The sequence below is a fragment of the Sparus aurata genome, chromosome 17, assembly GCF_900880675.1.
Source record: "Sparus aurata chromosome 17, fSpaAur1.1, whole genome shotgun sequence".
Classification (NCBI taxonomy): Eukaryota; Metazoa; Chordata; class Actinopteri; order Spariformes; family Sparidae; genus Sparus; species Sparus aurata.
Genome location: NC_044203.1, coordinates 32,471,190 through 32,495,523, shown reverse-complemented (window position 1 = coordinate 32,495,523; position 24,334 = coordinate 32,471,190). Strand labels below are relative to the sequence as shown.

The 24,334-nt window shown below is 39.4% G+C and overlaps 2 protein-coding genes across 3 annotated transcripts; both read right to left on the bottom strand.

Annotated features, from left to right (window-relative positions):
* Positions 1-72: 72 nt before the first annotated feature.
* Positions 73-17,084, bottom strand: LOC115567051 (retinoic acid receptor beta-like). 2 transcript variants are annotated; one of them, XM_030393226.1, is made up of 8 exons: positions 16,274-17,084; positions 10,316-10,476; positions 8,651-8,792; positions 5,867-6,033; positions 4,388-4,564; positions 3,402-3,606; positions 3,077-3,235; positions 73-2,909 (listed from the first exon to the last, which is right to left on the bottom strand). In XM_030393226.1, the coding sequence occupies exons 1-8, from the start codon at positions 16,443-16,445 to the stop codon at positions 2,725-2,727; spliced, it is 1,368 nt and encodes a 455-aa protein (XP_030249086.1). In that variant the 5' UTR covers positions 16,446-17,084; the 3' UTR covers positions 73-2,724. The 2 variants fall into 2 exon arrangements, with proteins under 2 accessions (XP_030249086.1, XP_030249087.1); XM_030393227.1 differs by having other exon boundaries at positions 16,996-17,045.
* A 5,128-nt stretch (positions 17,085-22,212) lies between these two features.
* Positions 22,213-23,349, bottom strand: LOC115567775 (C-type lectin LmsL-like). Its single transcript, XM_030394623.1, has 4 exons — positions 23,331-23,349; positions 22,633-22,974; positions 22,439-22,530; positions 22,213-22,334 (listed from the first exon to the last, which is right to left on the bottom strand). Exons 1-4 carry the CDS (start codon positions 23,347-23,349, stop codon positions 22,233-22,235), a joined length of 555 nt encoding a protein of 184 aa, XP_030250483.1. The 3' UTR covers positions 22,213-22,232.
* Positions 23,350-24,334: the final 985 nt, after the last annotated feature.

The following is a 24,334-nucleotide window of genomic DNA, read 5'->3' as shown; positions in this document are numbered from 1 at the left end:
ATAAGCTGACCTCAAACAACCTCAGCTCTTCAACATGAAACTGTCAGTTCAGAAATAAGAAAACCGCACAACTTCAGTGGAAAGACTTTTTAATAGGCCGACAAAAACATATGAAATGTCTGTTCCAGGTTGCTAATTATGTAAAATATGTAAAATTCACGGATATGGAAGGTGTTGGCACATTTAGAGTAGGCACATGAGTTCTTACAGTACGCCGGCTGCTCGTTGACTTACAGGAGATTAACAGCAGGTAACAACGTCCTTCTGTTTCAACAGTGAGACACAACGCTGCTGTATGTGAAGCCTTTTTGTTTCCTCAAACATCAGAACACATTTCCCTATAAGCCTTACAGATACATTACTTTTATTTCATTATTAGTATTATTTCAGTGTATTATATTTCAGTAAAATTCATGTACAATAAGACGATATGAAACACTGATGTGTTTTTTAAAAAGTGACTTATTTTGTTACATGTAAAATAAAAGTTTTGAGTTTTTTTTTTTTTTTTTTACAAAACTCATCAAAGCAATGTATTAAAGAAAAAGTCAATTTTCTGTATAAAAACAAACTTTGACTTTTTGAATATCCGGACCCACCGATCACTGCAAATATGCCATCTGGGATTAAAACTTTTATAATATGTGTGAGAGAATAACGTACGATATTAGCTTCCATACAGTGTATATACATTTTATATTTGATACTGCAAAACAATCGAGTAGATCTCCAGTGATATGGAGCGGATCGATACCACTCTCGCGTCTGTCAGTTCAATACAAATCTGGACCAAGCAGCCGGTTAGCTTAGCTTTACACAAAGACTGGAGACAGCTGGCCAGCATGGTTCTGTCAAAAGCTAACAATAGCACAGATCAGCTGACTAATTAACATGTATCTTGTTAGTTTATTATGTACAGAATTAAAGTGTTAAAACAACAATCTGTGATTTAACGTGGGGTTAGAATGGATATAATGAGGGGAATCTGGATACAGTCTTTGAGGCGGAGTCATATTCATTCCCATAAAAGCTGCTCAGTGGTCGTTAGGCCAAAATAGTTCAACTTCCTGTTTATGACATTACCCAGATCCTCTACATTTTGGGACCCGAGGAGCTGCACACTAGACTTCTTCTGACCAAGCTGTTACCTTTGGATTTAGAGCTCTGCTAAAGTCAATGAGAATAAAACAAGCCCCCAGGAAGAACGTTACGTAGTGGCCAAACTGTGTAGCTACATCGTCATGTGATGCACTGCAGCCCAATAAGACTTTTCCCCATAAGCTTACATTGTGAAAGAAGTCACTGTAAAACGGTGTATAACTCATTTTTGAGCATCACAACCACTGAGAAATGACTTATTTCACTGTCATAACTTTAGCCATTCAGTCCAATGTAATTTGGAAAGTCTAGCTGAGCCACATTATCAAATAATTTTATCCGAAAGTTAGCAGGCTCTGGTGTGCAGGCTCTATGGGCCGTACAACACGGAAGATCTGAGTATTTTCATACCCGGGAAGTTATTTTTGGGCCCTGGTGCATCATGTGATAATGTATGTTGTAATTACACAGTTTGGCCACTATGTAAAATTGGCTTCACAGCCTGCTGCTGTTCCTGAAGCGCTTGTTGCAAACACAACAGCAGTGCTGGTGTGACAAAAATGTCAGGGAGTGCCAGCTCAGGCCTGTGAGAACTGACCAGTCAGAGCAGACCGGGTCTTAAAGAGACAGACACTAAAATGGAGCATTCAGACAGGGGGTGAATAGAGGTGCTGCAGCACAGTATGAGAAAAGACTAGTTTTTTTTTTTCATCATTAAAGCACGTTCTAGTAGACACCCAAAATAAAAATATGAACCCAAAAATGAAAATATGGGACCCTTAAAGATTTGGTGTCAATGATTTACTCATACTTTAACTCAACACCTCTTGATTCTACACCTGTGTGAACAACTGAGTGTCAAAACAAACACTCAGCTGCTGGCTCCAGCTTTAAATCAACCATTAACCATGTCAAATTACTCATTCAAACTACATCGATATACAGTATGTGACACTATACATATAAGACCATAATTATGTACTTGACTTGTTTTCTGTACTTCACCATTTTCCTGTACAATCTCTGCTATTCATGTTTGTGAACTTGTTAATGTCAGTTAAGAACATTCATCTTTATGAGTAAAAACATTTATATTTCCCTTTTGTACAGATACATCTGCTTATTTTTCCAAATGTGTTCAGTTAGTCCGCAGCTTTCCTTTTTACACGTGAAAATCAATAACTTGTCTAAACATATTTTGAGATGTGAAAATAATTCACATAGCACATGAAAGAATTTTAAAAAATCCAGAAGATTAAGTCTATATGTTTTCTATCTTTGCTACGCTAATGCTAAAAGCACTGTTATTTCATGAGGTAAAAATGAATCCATGTGATATCTCATGCAAATATAAATACAGTAGAGACCTGACACGGAAAGGTTGTGGTTATGAGGCGGCTGCCAGGATTAAAACATTACTGCATCATTCTCTTTTTTCCCCTTCGAAGCAGAAATGAGCTCTTTCACCAGCGAGTCTGTACTGACAGTTCTCCAACCACAAACTGAGGTAAGACACTAGAACCCCTCTGGACTGCACCTGTAGTATACAGCGTTAGTGTTTCCTCTGCGAGGGAAGATGGGAGCCATTGTTCTTCGATCGTCTTCGGAGTAAGAAGTCCGAGGAGTTCATGTGCTGTGAGGAGGCGGTGTGTGTGTGGGGGTGTGTGTGCCTGTGTTTTGCTTCTCTGTACTCTCCTCCGAGTGTTTCTTCTGGTTCTTCTCCAGGTTCTGCAGATCCTCCAGCATCTCCTCGATCAGAGGGGGCATGCAGCCCGGGATCTCCATCTTCAGGGTCACCACCCTCTCAGCTCCTGTGGACATGGAAAATTGAAAATCATGTTACGTGTCTTCCATTTCCTTCCTGCACAAACAGGATTAATTCAAGTTTCCTTCACTTATCAAACGATTCTTTAAGGACTATTATCAAAACAATATGTGACAAATAAGGAACTTTATAGAGAAGACAGTGTTTTCTGACCTTTGGCGCTGATGCTGCGCAGGTCAGTGATCTTCATGAGGGCCTTGGGGAACATGAGGGGCATGCTGGGCCGCCGCTTGCGGGAGTAAATCTTCAGAGCCTCCAGCAGAGGCTCCTGCAGCACCTCCACCTTCGACGGCTCCTCCAGGTCCTGACGGTCTGTTCAGAAAACAAAAGACAAACATCTCATTACAACCATTCAGACATGAACTTTTTTCTTTCAAAAGCGAACATTTGATTCATCCATTTACTTCCAAAGTACGAAAATAACATCGACGTTCACTTGCTGGTTTACGTAACACCTGTTCTCAGGTTGTGTTTTCACCTCCAGAGACGAGACAGATGGCGCTGAGGAGGCCGCTCTCTGTGTCATCCATCTGCAGCGGCAGCAGCTGGCCAGCAAATGTGAAAACCTGATCTGTCAGGGGTCCAAATCCAGCGTTGTGGATCTGAGTGCGGGTCAGTGTCAGCCCGTCGGAAAAGGTCATAGTGTCTTGGTCTGGAGTGTAGCGAGTGCAAATCCTCAGGATCTGTAACAGAGTGAGGAAGAGGAGGACAGACGGAACACAGGTTTCAATAAATGTGAAGTAGAACAAGTATCAGGTCATGATGGCACATATTATGATAGTGACACTGATATTCATTATTCAATTCACCTCCTTATATGTGTTTTACTCATCGTCTGTTATCAGATTAATGTTGTAATGTGTAAGGCACAAATACACATCAAGAAAGCGTGCATGGCCCACTGGACTGTTTTTCTTACAGTGTCACATATTCTGGGTTTACAGTGTTGCCAGAGTGACAAACATGCGGCAAATGAGGAGGGCTTGGCAAACACAAGTCCCTGAACGCCTCATCAGGGAGAAATGTGTAGAAATGTAACACAGCAGAGCTTTTGATGTTATGTGACTCTCCTCCAGTGCTATCAGAGAACGTCAGAGTGAAGGATCAGGCCCTGATGGTGACGATGACAGACACACTTGGCTGTGAATGACAGTGGAGACGGAGGGAGGATGAAGGAGAATAAAACATGTGACACACTCTGCCTGAGGGTGGCTGTCTATCTGCCAGCCAGCATGTCAGTGTGTCGTTGGCAGGAGTGTGAGCTGCCAGCATGAATCAAGATCCACAGAAGGTGTGAAGGAGCAGTGTGTGTGTGTGTGTGTGTGTGTACACGTAATTCAGGTTATTCACATTAAAAAATCTTGTGTTGGCTGCAGGTAAAACAAAACTATTTACAACTCACAAACTTTTTTCTCTCAATGTTTCATGAAGTGGAAAGTTATTTTTGGAAACACGCAGACGTACCAGGATGTCGAGGCAGGCAGTTTTGAGCAGAGTGATCTGGTCAGCGATGGTCAGGCCGGTGAAACCAGGCACTCGCTTGGCGAACTCCACCACCTTGATGATGCACTTGGTGGCGAGCTCGCTGAACTTGTCCCACAGTCCGAGGTCCAGCTGGATCCTGTGGTCTGAGCTGGAGTTCTGGGTGGAGGAGAAAAGATGCAGAATATCTGTCATCTGTTTGTTTTTTAAAGAGTTGTCACAGGTAACATACAGGACAGCTACCGCTACATTAAAGGTGGTTAAATCCATCCACACATCAACTCTGACACAGAGGACTTTCAGCTGCATTCTTGGATTTGTCATATCCATTTGGGGGCAGTGCAACAAGCTGTGAACACAACACTGAAATATTGTCGCCTTATAAAGCTGACCAACAATAACATCCTCACTCATTCATTTGGCGTCGTGTCCCTGAAGATCTGAAGAATGTGAATGTGAGTTTAGCTGTTTAGCTGTGGTTTGTCTCCATCGACTCCTGCATAATAAGTGCAGTCATTTCGAATCAAGTACTGACGCTGAATTACAACACAAGAATAATGGAGCTTTGGCGACAAGAGGAGCATCCCTGATGTTAACTTCCAATAGCAATAAAGTGCAGATTTCAAGATGATTTTCAGAAATTAAGACAGAACTGTTACACATGACCAAGAGCAAAGAGAATGTTTGGGTCTGAGTAAAAGCTTGTACCCCCAAAAAATCTTTGAATTTGCTTTTTATCGATATCCATTTTAAGCGCAGTGGTTCAAAATGTACAAATTCAATACAAGTTTTTCTGTGGGGTATGATCATTTAACATGATGATTCTTGAACTTAAAAAACACAAAAAAAACATAGATAAATGATCTCTACAAGAAGTATTATGATAACCAATTTGAGGCATTTCATTCTGACCGGTTGGATTCCAAAGTCTTAAGATTCAGACGTTTCCTGATAACAATCAAACCACAGAGAACAGAACAACATGAGTCAGTCTGTCTGTCAACATTTCCTGATTTTAGTCATATATCAGGACATCGCTCACATTATTTTGACGTATCAAACCACTTAAATGTGACCTGACGGACATTCATGTCTTTGTGGAAAGGGCACAGCCACATACTTTATAGCAGCTGGGCGTGTTTCATCAGGGAAGTCTTTTGTTTACTCTGATTAAGGCGTGCGCAGTTGTTCCTATTTGTGACGCATGTGAGCTAAATTTGCATGAAGAACACGTTGTACTTCAGTGTGTGCTTCCTGTTATGTTTTATCTTCTGTTAGCAGCCGCGGTGACTGCATCTACTAAAATGTGTGCTGTCCTTCCGCTATTATCCATAACAGGTACGTCTAAATGAAATGAATCATCGGACCGAGAGGACGGCTTTGATCTCCTCCTCTCTACAGATTATTTTCTCTCTCTCGAGGAGCATTATTTGATCAGTCAGGTCTCATGTTGTGACTCACTGTGGTGTATTTTCCCAGCTGGCAGAGAGCGGGGAAGGTCTCTCTGTGAGCCCTGCAGATCTTCTCCACTACCAGGCCGAGCTCTGCTGTCAGTTCATACGTCTCCATGATGGTCATCTTCACCGCTTCCTTCTTCCCCTTCCTCCGAGTTCTGTCATTTCTCACAGCTGAGGACAAGGATGACACAGTTTAGTTAAGGCTCTAGCGGCCTGGTAGATTTTAATTTCAGTGACAATGACAAACAGCACCAGACCAAAAGTACAAAAGTGTGTGGACAGTTTGTGAACAGTTGCTTTGGTTTGATTACTAATTGAGACCAGTCACTCAGACAACTGCCTCCATCCCAATCCAGTGGAGATGAATGAATATTCAATAGTGTTACTTAACGCATCTAAAATTGACCCCTGAGACTCAACAGGCCTTTCAGTGGACTACTTTCTGTGGTAGAAAGTAATTTCCATTGAAGACAGCTGGCAGTAAGCTGTGTGGATTATCTGGTTACTCCGGGGAGCACGTGAAACCGGCTAACGCAGCCCAGCCAGGTTAGCCTTTCATAATCGCTTCAATAATGGTGTCAACATGTTTCAGAGCGGCCTACTGACTGGGCTCCGGCAGCTACGCACATGTCAGAGGAGCCCAGGATTACGCAACACCTCCGTCTCTGCCTTCCTCCTCCTCCTCCTCCTCCTCCTCCTCCTTCGATGCCCTACATCTAGTTGTCACTGTGTAAACAATCGCAGTGGGATAATATTACTCACTAGCCGGAGTGGTAGAACGCGCAGTTACATAGCATCCGTCTGCTACATGTGAGGTATTTATGTAATATGTGTGTCTGAGAGTGAAGGAGCAACAATAAGAACATGTGGATGGGTGGATCCTTCACTGCCGCCCTATCGCTGCCCTCGGCTCCCTGCACATAACACACACACACACTCTTATCTAGGTCACTGCACTTCTGGGTAACACACACAGTTTGACTTTGTTTCTGTTGTAAAGCCGAGGCGCTAGAGCGCTGCTGAAAACTCCTCAATGAGTCACTCAAAAAAATAAATATTTAAAGGGGCTCCTGAGAGGAATGTTTTGCAGATAGTTTCAGTTTCATTTCCAGAAGCTGTTCTGCTGCCATGCTGCTAAACAGCCGGGACCAAAGTCTCAAAACCTTTAAAAAACGACATTTTAACAACTAAACAGCGGCACGTCTTTTCTGAAATGTAGTAACCGTGAATAGTGTCAACACTTCTCATTAGCAATTGTTGAAATACTTAAATCTGTCCACAGTAAACAGGATATTTTGGGAGTTTAGAAGTCCTCTTTGTGGGTATTTCCACATGGCAGTGTTAGACTGACATCTGAAAGCTAGCAGGGCTCATTTCCGTGGTGTGCTGCTGCGTGGGGAATGACAGTATGACCAAAATCTCATATCCTTTTATATCCAGATAATGTTCTATATCACAAGCACATTTATTTTACTTCAAGGAGTAGTAGAGTAGAGTTCTGCCAAGAAGACAATGTTATCTTCTGTGTCTATCTGTACAAGTTGACCTAAACAGACTTCCTCAAAACTTGGATGGAGGATTAGACCCCATTACCTAGTGGTGTGGATCTGGATGAAGGGACACATGCAGGTTTCCTTTAACATTGTGAAATAGGGCATTTTTCTACAGTTTAGTTAATTTCTCAGGGTTAAAAACATGGATCTTGATGTAAGAAAATCAGGTGTGTTTATGTGTCTGGTCAAATTGACTCAGATCCCAGATCCGGTAAGATTAAATTATTTTTAAACGGTTATGGGTGGTTTATAATGTAGAGTGACGCAGGGCTATTAAGTTGGATATTGGATTAGGCTTGATTGAATTAAAGGGGACTGTTGGGCCGTGCTGTAGGTTTCTGCAGTACTGAGTGTCATTATAGGTTCATTTTGAATTATATTATCAACAAGTAAAATGTCTGATTATTTTTCACACCTTTTATTTAGAACCTCTGTGCAACTTTGCCCTTGAGCATGTAACAAAATATAAAATATGAATGCATAAAATACGAAAAGGTAAATAGAAAACATGTACAAGACATTCCTCCTATTTCAAAAGCCTGAATAGTGTTATTTCTGCAACTGTAAGGATCTAAGCTGTTTATCACTTAATGACATTAAACACTTGGGAGGATTCCAGAGTCTTCACTCTAAAAGTGGAGGCTAGTTAGCACAGCTTAGCTAAATCTTTTCCCACTAGATGTCATTTATTTTCTTCATTGGTTCACATAAGGGTGTTGGTTCCGTGACAGAAATCCAAAGGACTAAATGTGGCAAAAAATAACAAAAAAATGCCGGGTGAGTATCTGTTGTGATATTACCTCCACTATCAGGACACATTAAAGCTGTGTGTTAAGATCATTACTATTCAGGTGTGTAAAGTCTAAATCTGCCTTTCTTGCTCTGAGCTTTTATGAATCATTTATGTAACATGTAACTAGTTCCGCAAAAACGCAAAAGATAAACCAGAGCTGATAATTCCCATTTATGATACAAAATGTTCTGTCACCTCTGACATCTGTGACTCACTATCTACCATCTGCCCTGTGCTTGAACGTGTCATAAATAATTCTCATTCACATTGTGTAAGAGAAGAGAAAAATCATGTTGTGGGGAGAAATGTGTAATTTTAGAATCTTACAAAACGCTGCAACCGACCCAAAATATTTTCAGCATGAGAGGGAGTTAAAGGGGATGTTTTATGCAATGAGTCCTCACGAGGCCTCCTGCTGAATCAGAGTGGATCAGACACTTACACTCCTTGGACATTCCCACAGCGAAGCACCTCTGGAGCCGACAGTACTGACAACGGTTCCTGGTGATCTTGTTGATGATGCAGTTTCTGTCTCTGTGGCAGGTGTACACCATATTTTTCTGCACGCTGCGGCGGAAGAAGCCCTGCAGAGGCGACAACAGAGTAAAGACAAGATATTAATCATTTATGTTACCGGAGTATGAAAATAATCCTGCCTCAAGGATAAACATGGAATCGTTTGACAATGTTGACAGGTATATTCACTCATTTATTCTGAGTTCATAGTGATATTATCATTGTTTCGTCTGTGCAAACACAACAATCGATAAATGAATAATTTGCGCACAATAAAACATCCTGTATAACTGTATAACATATAACATATATTAAATAATTGAGACATTTTACTAGAAAAGTGAGAAACCTGACCTGCTGACGGCACTAGAGGAGCCGAATACATTTTCCTCTCTGGGGCCAAAACAGACACCTATTGTGTTTTTACAGTTAAGATCCACAGTTCCCTTTATTGACTGACTTTCTGTGCAGAGGGTCACTCTGCCTTCTCTGCTCAAACTATAATCAATAATTAGGGTTTCTATATAAATCAAGAGCATTTTCACCTCACACAAAATAACAGTAACTACAGTGACTTGTATTCTATCTTTTCAAAAATTTATTTCAATATATTTTTTACTAGAAACATCTGGTAGGCCAAATCAAACTGCATGGCAGGACCAACTTTAGCCTGCAAGGCCCAGTTTGGCAAAGCTTACGCTAGAGGAATAATCACCAAAGTGATATGATGCATCTTGTGGGAACCATGATTGTCTGTAGATGAAGATGATGTTGTGCCAGTCCATCAAATAGATAATGACTTACAGTATACTGTTGTTAAACTACATTAATTAGTTTCTGAAAAAAACAAAACAACTGAATGACCTGTAGACAAACTGACCAACCATTGTCATTTTGACAAGATTATAAAGTCATAAAAATCCACTGGTTTGACTTTTTCCTACACTAGTAGTCTGAAGTATTATCTGTCTGTTTGTGTAAAGCTGCCAATGGAATCGGTCATAACAACAAATTCCAATAATCTGTTTCAACAATGACTACTGTTTGGATCAGGCATGTGGATTTTAAATAGCTGGATTGTTAGCATACACTTAGTTTCTAAAAAATAAGACTTGAACTTAGTAACAGAAAGAAACTGTGAAAACATCTAAAAACATAAAAATGCAAATCAGATGACACAAATAAGAAACTGAATGTGTTGACGTTGTCTGGGATGATCTTACTGTTGCTGTAATATTGACAGAACACCATGTTGTTTTACACATGGTGTTTGTCAGGACAAAGTTCAGGACCTGTAGGGATGTCGATGTTTTCCAAGTAAACACAGATCAATAACTGATAAATGTACCAAAACATCCCGCAAAAGTGTGTTACAAAATAAATGTCTCTATTTACCTAATTTACCTAATACCCAATGTTTTTTTTTTGTGGGTTTTGGAGTCAATTCAAAGGTTTCATCACAAAACAGCATGACACACATTTATACAATGACCACTGACAGAATACCGCTTTGTGGAATCTACTTGGCGCATAAGTGATCCTTTGAGTGAGGAGCACGCTGTAAAGCAGACCACAGGCCAGCCATTTTTACCTTGCAGCCCTCGCAGGCGCTGACGCCGTAATGGTAGCCTGAGGACTTGTCTTGACACACAAAACAGGGCTTGTAAGTGCGAGGAGGGGGCGGCGGGGAGGACGGGCTGGCGAACAGATCATCTGAGCCGGAGCTGGAGCTGGAGCTCTGGCTTCCAACTGCTGCAAACACACAAGGAGGGAGAAGGGAGAACATAACAAACTGTCAGTGACACATCTAAACTAAGCACGTGATTTCATGACAGCAGCATGACAGTATGATAGGAAATAGAACACCTTTGGGTTTTGGACTGTAGGTTTGAAAGTTTGAGAAATAGCTTTTGTTCAAAAAGGAGGAAAATAGTCAAATATTAAAACTATCTCATGAGCTGTTCAACTTCAAATTTTATCATTACAGACAGTTGCAGTAATTTGCTTTATCATCCAGCAGAGGGTACGGTTAACATTCTTGATTTCAGTAAACTAAACTAATGCAAAAAAATTGGAGGAGGACACCAGCGAGCAAAGCTGAGCCAGTTGGACTATCATGACAACGCAGCACAACCACAACAAATCAGAAAACTCGCTGCAACCCAAGAGATTCAGCAGAGTCAACTGTAAAACCTCGTCTGACTGCCTCTTCAACACACACTGTGGTTTTAAAACAACACAAAGGAAAATATTAAGACTTCATCAGGAGATGAACCCCATTTGATTGGTGACCCTAGGATTTTTCCTCTAATGCATTAGGTCAACGTGTACAGAAATATGGAAAAACTAAAACCACACTGTAATGAATGAATGATCAGATGCTTGCTTCCAGGGGGATGAACCGTTTTCCTTATCGACACTTTTTGCCCTACCTGAGGAGGAACAAGAGCTCATAATAAAAAGAGCTCATCATAAAAAGAAAAATAAGTCACCAATGAAAGGCAAACAACAATAACAAAAGATATAATCCATAGTAATTATAGATATAACCGATTATAAGCAGAGTACATTTCGCAGCTGAGCAACTGTGAATCCAAAGCACGTGAGGTCAAAAGTAGAACTGTACAAACAATTATTTTCAGAATCCGTTAATCTGCCAATTAATATCTAATTTTCAGGATTTGTATAATGTCACCACAATTTTTTATAGCCCAAAGTGATGTCTTGACGTCTACAAATGTTCGACAGTCCCCTTTAATTCAATCAAGTCTAATCCAATGTCAAATAAAACGTATTCAAATATGGATCTGCATCAAAATGTACTCACCCATAGATACCAGCCCCTTCAATATACCTTGTTTTTCCATTATGCATTATTTCTTGAGAAACTGACAAAAATGTCTAAAAACGTCTGATCTCACAATGTTAAAAACAGTAAGAAAAAAATCCTGCTTCCGTCACTTTATCAGGATCTGCCCCAAAAATGTACAGGGGGCTATCCTGGGCTGAGACACATCCTCCATCCAAGTTTGGTGGTAATCTGTTCATTAGGTGTTGTGTGATCCTGCTGACAAAAGTGAGAAAACCTGTTGCAGCTCTAGTCAAAAGCATCAATAAATGGCATGATGGATTAGAGCTGCAAGAGCTGCACGCGTGGCTTTAGTGTTACTCTGAGAAAGCAAGCTTTGTGCCAAGAGTACACATGTTGTCGCAGCGTTTGTGAAATCAAATATTTATAGTAAAAGGTTTTGAGTAAAGGGATGTTAAAAGTTGATTCAATTGAGATGAAATCTAGCTGTGTGCATCCTCGGAGAGGCAGATACTCCTCTGAATGCTCGGGCAGCTCAGTTTCTTAAAGCTTCTATAGGATTTCAGGATTAGCGCGTACTTTACTCTTCTGGCAGGACTTTTCTGTAAATCTACAACGATCTTATCAGCCTTTATCAGACTCTGCGGAACAAAGAAACAAATTCCTCCCCACAATAATGCATATATATATATATATATATATGGAGATATGCGGCTGCATATCTGAATGTGCCCTTCAGGAACTAGGAAACCAAAACTATGGAGTGAAAGCTAAGAGTCTCAGAAACAGGACAGTACAGCTCCATCCAGAGAAGACTGTATTCAGTCTTTTATTTCCATTTACATCACAGCCTGGCCCCAATGTATACAGCTGCACCTATTGTAGCACAGCATTACCCTCCATTTTCCCTGTTCAGTGTTGAATCATTTCACTTCATCAATCACAACAGTCCACCCTCCCACTTTAGACCCACTTTTGAGAGGAGAATTGCTCCTGTCTGTGGGGCTCGCTCAGGCCTCCCCGCCGGCTCTCTGATCACCTCCACCACTCCGACGTTGACAGAAAACGAAGAAAGAACTTTTTCAAAAGGGGACAAAACGAGAAAAATTGCTCATCTACATCCCCTTGAACCCGTGGCCTCCGGTTGAACCTGGATCCAGCGGGTCAAACGAGGACGCCCCCCCATCAGCCCGAGCGCTCCCCCAACACAAAACAATGCAGGAGCATGCCACAAGCCCAGCTGACTGATGAGAGGCAGCGAGCGGGAGGGAGACGGACAGAAAGTGTGTGTGGTGGGGCATGTAAGTGATTTGGTCGGGGGAAAGATGTCCCCCCCCCCAACCCCAATTTAGCTGGTGTTACTTGATGTATGGAACAATGCATTGAGTTGTACTTAAATCAAGACAAATGTTAAGGGTTTAAATCATTTTGTAGGGCTGCAACGAACGATTATTTTCTCGATTAATCAATTCGTATAAAATGTTGATCAGTGTTTCCCAAAGATGACGAACAAAAATGTCTTGTTTTGTCCACAACCCAAAAGATATTTAGTTCACTGTCACAGAGGAGGAATTAAACTGGAAAATTATTCACATTTAAGGAGCTGGAATCAGAGAAATTTGACCTTTTTTTTTATCCTTCACAATAAAAATAAATATTCAAAGTGATAAATCGATCATTGAACTAGTTCACAATGAATCTCTTACTCTATGAATCACTGTAGTGCTAGTATTTACAAGCAGGAAAGATAAGGTAGTAACTTATGGAGGCTACTTCAGTGGATCACAAAGAGGAGGAACCTGCATGATGTGGTTGGGTAACACACTAAAAATGTCCATTAGTGTATAAACTTAATAATAAATTTTACATACTGCTAAATGTTATTCTTGGTCATACTGACACTGAAAAAGTTGAACTGGAATCTTCCTGGTGAATTACCTCATTTCATGTTTAGCTATATACAGCACCCATAAATCAAACCTCAGTATGTATTTGAATGTGAGTTTTTAATGTTCCATCCTTTCTTTTTTAAATAATAGGTTAGATTAGAGACTATGTAGGGACCCAGTGAACTGAGAATGTCATTGCACTGATACACTGTTTATCTCTGCATATGACAGTAAAACCTTTCAATCCTCGAATAAAAAATTAAATGGAAGCATTTTTATGCTGCAGCCCGAGCAACAATTAATATACCGCTCATTTTTCTGAATGAATCAATGCTTTGTTTATTCTGTTAAATATCAAAAAGTAGTGAAAAGTGCAACAAAATGACCCAGAGCCCAAAGTTACGTCGTGAAATTGCTTGCTCTGTCTGAGTGACTGTCCAAAAGCCAGAGAAACTCTGTTATATACGACAAACTCTCCGATTTGAGAGGCAAATTTTTCGCATTTGAGCTTGAAAAATTACTGAAACTGTTGACTGATTCTCTAAATTGTTTTGATTCTTTTTCTTTCAACCGACGAATCAATGAAATCACCAAATTGTTTCAGTTCCAGGTTATTTCTTAATTTATCTCATGTCATTTTTTACACATATATGACCTTTTATCTCCACCACGGCATTATTGTATATTTTCCCGAAGTTTTGGAAGTATAAATAAAGTTTGTTGAAAGTAAACTTGTTTGAATATTTTTTTCCTGGTTAAAAAGACTTTGAGTTCAGTTGACTTATGTAGATTTTCTTCCCTGAAACGTTTTGTGTTTTGGCATCTGAGAAGTAAAAGCAGCATCAGTCTTTGGTGCAATGTAGCAAAGAACATTTACTTAAATACTAGTATAGTTTTGAGATACTTTTGCTTCACTGTATTGCAGAGGGAAATAATCCGCTGCATTTCTCTGAGAGCTGCAGCAAAGTCAGGTTAATATTTTATTTAAAAGTGACATTTTTAGCTTGTGACATATACATCAAACAATCTTATACTGTCATATACAATACAATGTCGCTTCTGTACTTTGGTGACTGACTTGTAATGGAATATTTTTACATTTATTGTTGTGATATTTTACTCCAGAAAAGCTTCTGAGGAGCAACAGTCTGACTCTCCTCTGACCTCCTGAGCCAGTGACCGTCCGGTGAACCCGCGGCGACCCCAACCTGACCGGCCCTGCCGCCCGTCCCAAACACAGACCACCACACTGTCATGAACGGCTCTGTGCTCGCATGCAGTACCCTGTTTTCATCTGCTCCCAATTTCTGTTAAATAATAGGAATCCAATAGGAAACTCTTCATTAAAAGCATCGCAGTTTACAGATCAAGGCCGCACTAAAAGTAGAACGAGTAACACTTTGCTTTAAACCCTTCCAACCCATTTGGTATTCATAAGCAGCATGTTAAACATTTAATGCATGGCCATAACACATGTTTGAGTATTCATTAATGAATGCATTTGAGAAGAGGACATATTTAATGGTCCCAACCGTCATTAGTTATGTATTACACAGCCTCCAATTATGGCTTTACTTCTAAATCTGTTTACAACTACATTACACGTTATTTTAAACTATTTAATGACAAAGTAAAGTCCTCCAGACATGAATAAGACATGATTAAATCTCAAATTCTTGGTAAAAATGATACCAGTGTCATTTATATCAATGTCAAATCAACATATCTGGGATGAGGACAGCGAGATAGTACAAAAGTCCTTAGATTTTCATACTTCCCTGTTGGCCTATCAGTCCTCTTTAAAAATTAACCTAATACCTAACTACTTAGTCGATTGATTTATGGTCATATGGTCACTTATTTTGTTGCATTCATGCTCTAAATGGTCTTTATTTCCTGTATCTATTATAATTGGTTGGCTTCTTGTATTTATTTTTCAGTTATTTTTTGATCTATTTTATCGTTTTATCAATTAATTCTCATCATATTCATTTCTTCTGTGCATTAGTGTCAAATTGTTTTACTTTTCACAGTTGTCCCGTCTCATTTTGTACAGGGTGTCCCAGCACCCTGTACAAAATGTTCTACACAAATCAATTGATTGTTTGACTCATTGATAAAACCAAGCCGTAGAAAAGTCACACCAGGAAAAGATAACAACAATACGGTGGATTTGTCACATGTTTCTATGTGTATACGTTGTCCATATCCATCTACCCATCAGTGTAATCTAATGTTTTAAAATGTTATCGCGACGTCAGGATTATTCTTATGATGTAGCACAACACAAGACCTTTTATATATGATGCAAAAATCATATTGTGATTATTTTGACAGATGCATATGGTTACAAAATGATCCTCGATCAGTGGGAATGATTATTTCTGCATCACAATTTTAATTTACACAATCAAGATGATGTGGTATTTGCTGAGGTATGTATCACAATACAGTAACAATAATTGTATACCAGGACATCTGCAGCACTATAGAACTCCATTATAAAGCTAGACATTTGACCTTTATGTAAATAAAATTGCAGCTTCCGTGATTTGGATATTGCATTTTAGTCATATTGTGTTTTGATTATATTTCGATTAATTGTGCAGGCCTGACCTACAGTTAGACTTATCACTTGAAAACATAACATATTGGTGAGTAAACCTCCCTAATATCATTCTGTATGGGAAGGACGGAGGGTTTCCTGTAGTAATTTGTTGTTTCTGGGCCACTTCACTAAAACTATCCTGATTTAAGATGCTTTCTGTTCAGATAGTAATCTGGTGTTTTTCCTGATGGTGCCACAGATTCACCAAAACATCACTGACTCATTATTTTTTATTCCACCTACATTGTGAGCACCGGTGCTGCTGCCAGTCCACCGCCTCCATCAGCTCGGGGAAGAAGGCTGACAGATCCTGGTCCTGGTCCTGGTCCTGGAGCACGCAGGCAGGGCTGGATGTGGTGTAGAAGTCCACGAATTCTTCTGGACCGAAAGCTTGAAATTCGAGATAGTCGAACATGGTGGCGAAGTCTGTCTGGAGCCCTTCGCAAGCACTGCGGGTTCTTCCTCTATTTGCAGGTTTATACTTAACGTGAACGGAGTTTTTAAGAGTAAAACATGTCTGTGGTGTGGTCAAAGCATCGTGTGCGCTCAGGATCACGAACTAGATTTCCGATAGCCGCTCAGAAACTGCATGTCAGCGGCGGACTGTGGTCCTCCAGCGGGGAGACAGCGGCGGGTAAACACATCCAGATCCCGAGGCAGTTTAGCATAACAAAGTTTGTCCCGGGACTTCTTCCTTCTCCTTCTTCTTCTTCCCTCTCCTTATCTCGTCTTTATTGACGAATGTCTCAACTCAACCTGCTTCATACTAGTTATGTCAGAGCGAGCGATGGTGTTACCTAATGTATGCGAGTGAACTCTCCGTGAACCTCCTCCTCCGCTACTGACCTTCACATGACCCAGCCGCCGTCTGACATCACGAGCAGCGGTGGAAACGAGCACTGAAGTCGCGCACTCGACTGAAAGTGTCAATACAAGGGAAGGTGGCGTGTCTCGATTAAGTTTACCTTTAAAAAGTGTCGAAATTGGTACAGCAGAGACAGAGATATCACATTTTATCTTCTTCTCCCCTGTCAATCCTGGCGCCTACGTTACCCACAGTGCAACGCGGCATCGAACATTTAACGGTTGGAGATTCTGTCGGTTTGTTCTGCTACTAGCGGCTAATGTTGCCTGGAAGTGCTATCCTGCATAGAAATGATTTGGTTAAAGATTGTCTGGTAAGCTTTTTTATCCACAACAACATACTTATTTCCATTTTCACACATGTTTCCCCAGTCTTCAATGAAGTTACGTGACCGGACGTTGCAAATTAACCGTTCCTAACCACTAACGTTAGTTAGTCATCACCAAGAATTGTTAGCTAACTTAACAGACATTAGCCAGGTTTCCATTTAAATATAGTTTAACCAACTTTTCAGTAGAAGTTGCCAAGAAAAATGTGAATTAAGGCACTTTTACATCCATTAAGTGTTTTTGTCATGCAAATATTAGGGGTTGGCTCATCCAGATAACCAGTGGGTTGTGCTAATTCTCCAGTATATCAGTATAGACAGTGAAAATGAAATAAAGGATAGGGGTGTCAATCAAACCTCAAATTGTGATAAAAACTAACCAAAAAACCCCCCAAACAAATAGAACATTTCCATTGCACTTTTAAGCCACATCAACCTTTCCACCTGCCCCAAGCAAAAATATATTTTGTTATATATACCCCAAAGCACTGAGGTATTTATGCAAAAATAGAAAATGTAGATTAAAAACAGGTCAATGGAAACCCATCTATTGATGTGTAAAATTGTCTTATCTTTCCTTTAGTTTTGGAGCTACAGTAGAGAGCTAGGAGACAGTTATCATAGCTTAGCATAAAGACTGGAAGCAGGGGGAAACAACTAGCATGGCTCTGTCCAAAGTTCAAAAAGTTATAAAGATAGCCAATAAAGCTAACACATGTAATCTTTAGTTGCAGTCAATGTAACGTGATCTAGATTAGTTAGAAAAGTTGTTTATGGGCATTAGCACTGAAATCAAGCAATACTTTGGTTGCACTTGTTGTAGGGAATAGACTTTTGCAACGAGAAGTCTGGGACAAAATTACTTTGTAATGTAAAGCATTGAAGTTCAAACAGCTAACAACATATCCTCTGAATGCTCTTATTCTTTGCAGTTGAAAGAAAGACTTCCCAATACTGGAAATAGGACCGTCCAAGGAGCACGTGAATGCAGGGTTAGTAACTGTATTTCCCAAAATATATAACTATTCCTTTGAAGTAAAATTGTAAACAAGCATGAATATATAAAAAAAAGGAGTAATTGTTAAAGTATTAATCAGCTGGTTCAGATCAGGATAAAAGATGCAACAGCACAGGTTAAGAAAATCCCTACAAAATTACAAATATTTGGTTATTTTTATCATAGTGAAATCAAACTAAGCATCTGTTTGTTTTTTTCAGCATTTTATTAATTTCCTAATTGTCGTGTTTCACCTCATGTTATACTAAAATATTGTCACTGTCTGCTGAGGGAACGCAGTGTAGCTGCAACATCTTTTCTTTTATGCAGCAAAAGAGCATTATGCACCTTACTTTAAGCTTGGAGATAATAGCTTTTTAATGAAATATCTAGGTTTTTAGCTCTGGATTTATGGTATGCCATAAAGGGACACTTGTCTGTTTTAGATAAAGGGCATTCTAAGCAAAGCAGATACACTGATGTTCCAGTATTGGCATTTCTTGATTGAAACCATATGGCCTTTTACAAAATCAATACTTTTTAGACACCGTTTCTCTTCATTCACGTCCACTTCGATTCTGGATCCTTGACTTTAAGTTAGAAATATTTGCAGTTGGGAGGATCCATAATTAAATCTTCCGGAAGATAAAGTAGGTCAGCTGCGAGATGGGTTAGTGTGTGGGGGAAGGAAATCTGTTCCACTTCAAAATAAAGGACCTAATTTACAGCATTCTTCAACTGGAAATGATTGAAAACCACTTTTCTGCCTTAAAACCGTAAAACACAAAACAGTTAAATAGAAAATTATTTTAATGCTCCATGTAAAAATGTGGTTTGGGCGGTTGGTGCCAAACAAGAATGCTGAAGCTGTTTTGTTTGAAAATATAAATACACTTGATCTCCTTCAATGCCACTGCTAACCCCATTGAGGCGTAGAGGCAGCACAGATCCAATGTTAAAAGAGGCTAATTACTCCCAGTATCTCCCACACTCCAGGGAGGCCAGGTCATCCAGAGGACAGGCATGTGAAACATTCCTGCAGCCTGCTGCTGCTGCTGGACCTCCCTCCCAGTTCAGTCTTCCCCTGTCCTCCTTTTCTCCTCCTTCATCCATCCTCCCCCGGCTCCAAATCGTCCTCTTCTTCCCTATGTCCCATTTACTATAATCTTTTTTGGCAGGGGGTTGGGATATACTCAGTCTTTCGGATTAAACAAGACTAGGAGTCTGCAGCCATGCTACCAAGTCTGCAAGGCTGTACTGAGGCACAGCTGTGATCTGAAATAACACTAGTGCCAACATGCTAAAATTGATTGTGCCATCCAAAACTGTCAAATCAGAATCAGAATCAGCTTTATCGGCTGTTTACAAAGAAAGAATTTGGCTCTTGTTAACTTTGTCTCAATGTACAGGAAATAGTATAATACACATTAAATACAAATAAATAAATTAAAGTCAAATGTATCAGTTTCTCACCTCTGATAAAGTGCAGCACACGGCTGCTTTTCTACAGGAAGCTTCTGGAATTGTCTCCCATGCGATCATCCAATATTCATCATCTTTAGCTGTAAACTGACCTATCTTTGCTTTGAGCTGAATCCTAACATTAGCGTTACAGTAAGTACTATTAAATGTTATTATACTTACATTCAGGCGTAATATTTATGTAAAAGCTTGTTAATGTTAGCATGTTAGATCTTGAAATAAGTACATTGAACATTGCCAACATTCAACATGTTTTTAGCATTGACATTAACCGTACAGTACCGTTGAGGTTGACCAGAGTCCCTGTAATAGTTTTATTCTGTGATGATAGACCTGACATGTTATGTTGGAGAAAAGCACATTCTGACATAGTGATAGCACTAGATGAACAGTCAGAGGATCCACAAAGTCACTTCATAGCAAGTCCTTTTCAAGTTGTTTTACTCTGGACCAGTGAGTGTACCAGACTGACTGCCACTGGTGTTGCTACAACGTCATTAATGCATCTATATATATTTATTCTGACTGTCAGAAACTCGTGTCTCATGTCTCTTCATAAAATGGCATGACTGTACAATTTTGTTCCAATTTCAAATTAATTTAAAGTACGTATGATATGATCACAGGAACCATGTCTTAAAATCTTATCATCATATCTACATTTTGTGCATTTCCCCAGCATTTTGTCCAAATCTGGCATTGCACCAAATGCTTTACTAGAAGCAGAATGGCCAACAACTAACAGATTCTCAGACTTCCTTTTGCTTTTTTACAACCAGTTGTAAACTTTTACTCAGAGCCTGGCACCATTGAGGAGTTATTTATTAGCGCAATATATCTCTTTATTTTTACTGTCACACAAGCAGGAAAGGGATGACAGGGACCGGACAGGTTTAAAAGGGCTCACCGCAAGTCAAACTCCTCTTTGAAGTTGAGTTTCTAAAGGATCGCGCCTGGCCCATTAAACAGCTGAAAAACAACACCATTCTTGCAGAAAGATGTTGCCATGATTTTTTTATTTGGAACATCTGGGGCTAATAAGTTATTTGGGACATGACAGCTATATTCTCTGGCCTGCAACCAAACTGTAACCATGACCTTGTGGGAATTATGTGGCGTTTATACAAATGACTGCTCCAACTTAGGTTTATCAGAGGCATGCTACAATGGCACAGTCAAACTGATTTGTCTTTAAATTGCATGAATTGGTTTTTTTTCCATCAACATGTGAAGTTTTTCCTCACTCGAATCGAGGGTCTAAGGACAGAGGATGTTGTTCACTGTACAGATTGTAAAGCCCACTGAGGCAATGTGATTGTGATTTTGGGCTACATAAATAGAATTGATTTGATTTGATTTGATTTGAATAATATTAAATCTAAAACAAGTTTAACAAAATAAATTAGTAGATTTCAACTTGCAGTTAAGTTATATATACACATTCTGTAGACCGAAACATAAAAGCCACACCTAGTAAAATCAGGCAGAAAACATACACATTGCTTTCAATCTAAAAAATATGTTTAACTTGATAAATGCTGAGTTTACCAATGTAAAGAAAATGGAAAAACCCAATTCAAGACATTTTTTGGATGTCACACCCATTATTGGAAGTAAACAATCACCTTGTTAAATGCAATTTTCTCTAAATATTGTTCCCATGCCAATTGGTCCTGTTAGATTCAAAGGCTGCCCTCAAATCTGAGTAATGGGACATTTATTCATAACTGTCAGTTAAATGAGACCTTTGCCTTTGTCTAGAATTTTAAGTCAATGTATAAAAATGTAAAAGCATGCTTTCAATCAGTAGGGAAAGCAGAAATATACAGGTCCCTTTAGATACTTTGTCCACAAATCAGTTTGTTATAGTTGAACAGTGAGGACTTTGATGTCATCAATCAGAGTATCAATGATTCCTATTCCATTTCAGAGTAGGCTCAAGGCAATGTTTGTCTGCTGGCCATCATTACAGGAACAGAAAAGTAATCCAGCCTTCAAATTACATTTACAGAGATCTTTTGTGCTGTTCCTGTGGGGTTTATAGCTTCACAGTAAAGAGAAGATAACACATTCTAGAAGCCTGAAGAATAATAAATGGAGAAAGGTAAATACATGTATTACATAAAATAAGAGGAGATGATTAATCAACTGTATGCAGCACATTGACTTTATTAAGTAGACACTAACAGACAGCAATGGATTAAAATTTAAGTATATTCTTTTGTCATACCTGTCTAAGACAAAATTACATATTTAGAACACAAAAAATTACCTGAAATAAACAGACATGATTGCTACTTGACATGATAACTTTGAAACGAAAGAATAAGCAATACTACACAATGAGGTGTTCTGAATATATAACTTGTAATCAGATAAAGTCACAGTGAGAGAAAGTAACATGTTTTGTTTTACAGCTTTTTTGATTAAAGAGCAGCTGATCTATTGGATTTGATTAGAAGAGACATCGAGATACATTTTGTATTCTGCTTATACAGCTTGTAGAAAAACATCAGTTAACAAGGGCATCTTATCCATTGGCCTCACTGTCTTCCTCTTGTTTTATGGGTTGGATCCTCCATCTTAGGTTGATGTCAGTCTGTAAAGTCTTGCTCTTTAGCACTGCGAGTAGCTGTGAGGGATAAAAGTAAAATAAACTAAAGACTTGTAAACAAACTGTGATATTTAAGTTTGGTGCAGTTCTTCTCCTCTGAAGAGAAATAACATTGGACATACCTGTTGTAGGATCTGGGCGTTAGTAGCTGGATCTGAAAGGTCACCTTCGGTCTGAATCTTCATCCGCACAATGTTCAGTTTGATTGTTAGAACTAGACAATCCAATGTGACAACAAACCAAGGAGAGAAATATTTTAACATTGTTTAAACATACTAAATTGTGTATGTTGATTGTTTTTATACATTTATTTTACCATGGCAGAAAAATGGAAGTTTGTCACCACAGCTCGCGTCATCCCAAAGATGGTTTGAATCCTCAGAAGCACAATTCTGTGAACCTCCATAGTTATCTGGCTTTGAACTTAGCCAGTTTCTGAAGGAGCTGCTGCTCTTGTCAGACCATCTCCATGGTACTCGGTACAAGCCAATCCACACAATACCAATTGACATTACTGCTGACAACAAGTCTGCTTGTTCCTGAGCATTCTCGATCATAGCCAGGTCTGTGTAGTGTGTTCTGCAGTAAGACCGAGCATCCTCCCAGTTCAGGCGGTTGTCAATTAGAGTATACTTTTTCTGGCCTGCAGGATTTGTAGCTAGGATAGAAAAAAGAAAGCAAGCGTTTAACACACCACAGCATTAGCTGTTAGATGATGGTAGTAGTTTTGAAAATGTAAAAACCTGTTTATGAAGAGATGAATAGATACACATAGTAATTATTTCATTTTCATTAATTATCTATTCAAGATGGCAGCAGTTGATAATACTTCGAAATCATGCAAATCTTGTCTTACCAGTGTAACAAACAAATCTTCTTTCTGAGAGACAGCTGAAGTCATTCCATTGTCCAGTCTTTTCCACCAGCACACAGACCTGGTTTCCATCTGCATTATTTATCAGGGTACTACCCAAGTTATGGTAACCAGTTGTGCTTGTATTACCAGTCACTGACCATCTCCAGGAGTTGGCATCATTGCCCATAACTCCCTTCCAGGATTTAGGGTGATCACTCAGGCCAATCCATGCTATTGAGCTGTCTGTGTTAGGTCTGTCTAACCTCCTGATGTCATCGGTGCTTACAATAGTCGCCAGGTCGGTGTATTTTTCTCTGCAGTAATGCTGAGCGTCGGCCCAGCTCATTTTCACGTTGACATAGTGGTACTCCTGTAGCAGGAGGTGATAGCAGGAAGTGAGGCCAAATCCTGAAGGTGAACGATAGAGAGCATATTTATGATTATACATCACTGTGGTTCAAACTCTCTTGTAAATCTTGATATATCATTGTATATACGTTAAATATTTGCAGTACATTAATGGCTACATCATACCCAACCTCGGACTCGTGTTTAGAGACTGAAAACTTCCACTTTCATGCAGACTCAGTGTGGGCAATACGCTCATTAAAGAGACTGGACTAATTAATCACAGAACAGTAGTGGGTGGAAACACACATTGATTTAAATTTTCTTCTACCAATTTTCTAGAAATTTGGTTAAAATTTGTGCTCCACAAGAATGAAAACTGAAAACTGTAGGTTACATGACTCTAATTGGGGTTGAGACTCTCAGAAAAACTGGCGGACAGATGTACAGGAAATGATTAAACTAAGTTAAAGCTGTTTAAATTCTGTCTATTCTATGGTTTTGTCCACCATCAAATACAGTATGACATATACATGATTTTTTTTAAAATCACAAAAAAACAAAACAAAACGTATTGTGTTTTAGGCTGACGTATTTTCTTCAAGCGACCCCTGGTTTTATTATGAAAATCACCTTTTGTGTATGTTCTGTTTTGCTATAATCTTGTGGTACCTAGTTGCAGACTTTTTGAATAAATGTGCACTTACCGTGCCAATCATACTAATGTAGCTGTGACAACACTGAAGGCACACGTGATGTTCACTGTAATAGATTAACCTTATGCAAGTCTTTTTAAAGTCTCTATAAAAATGAA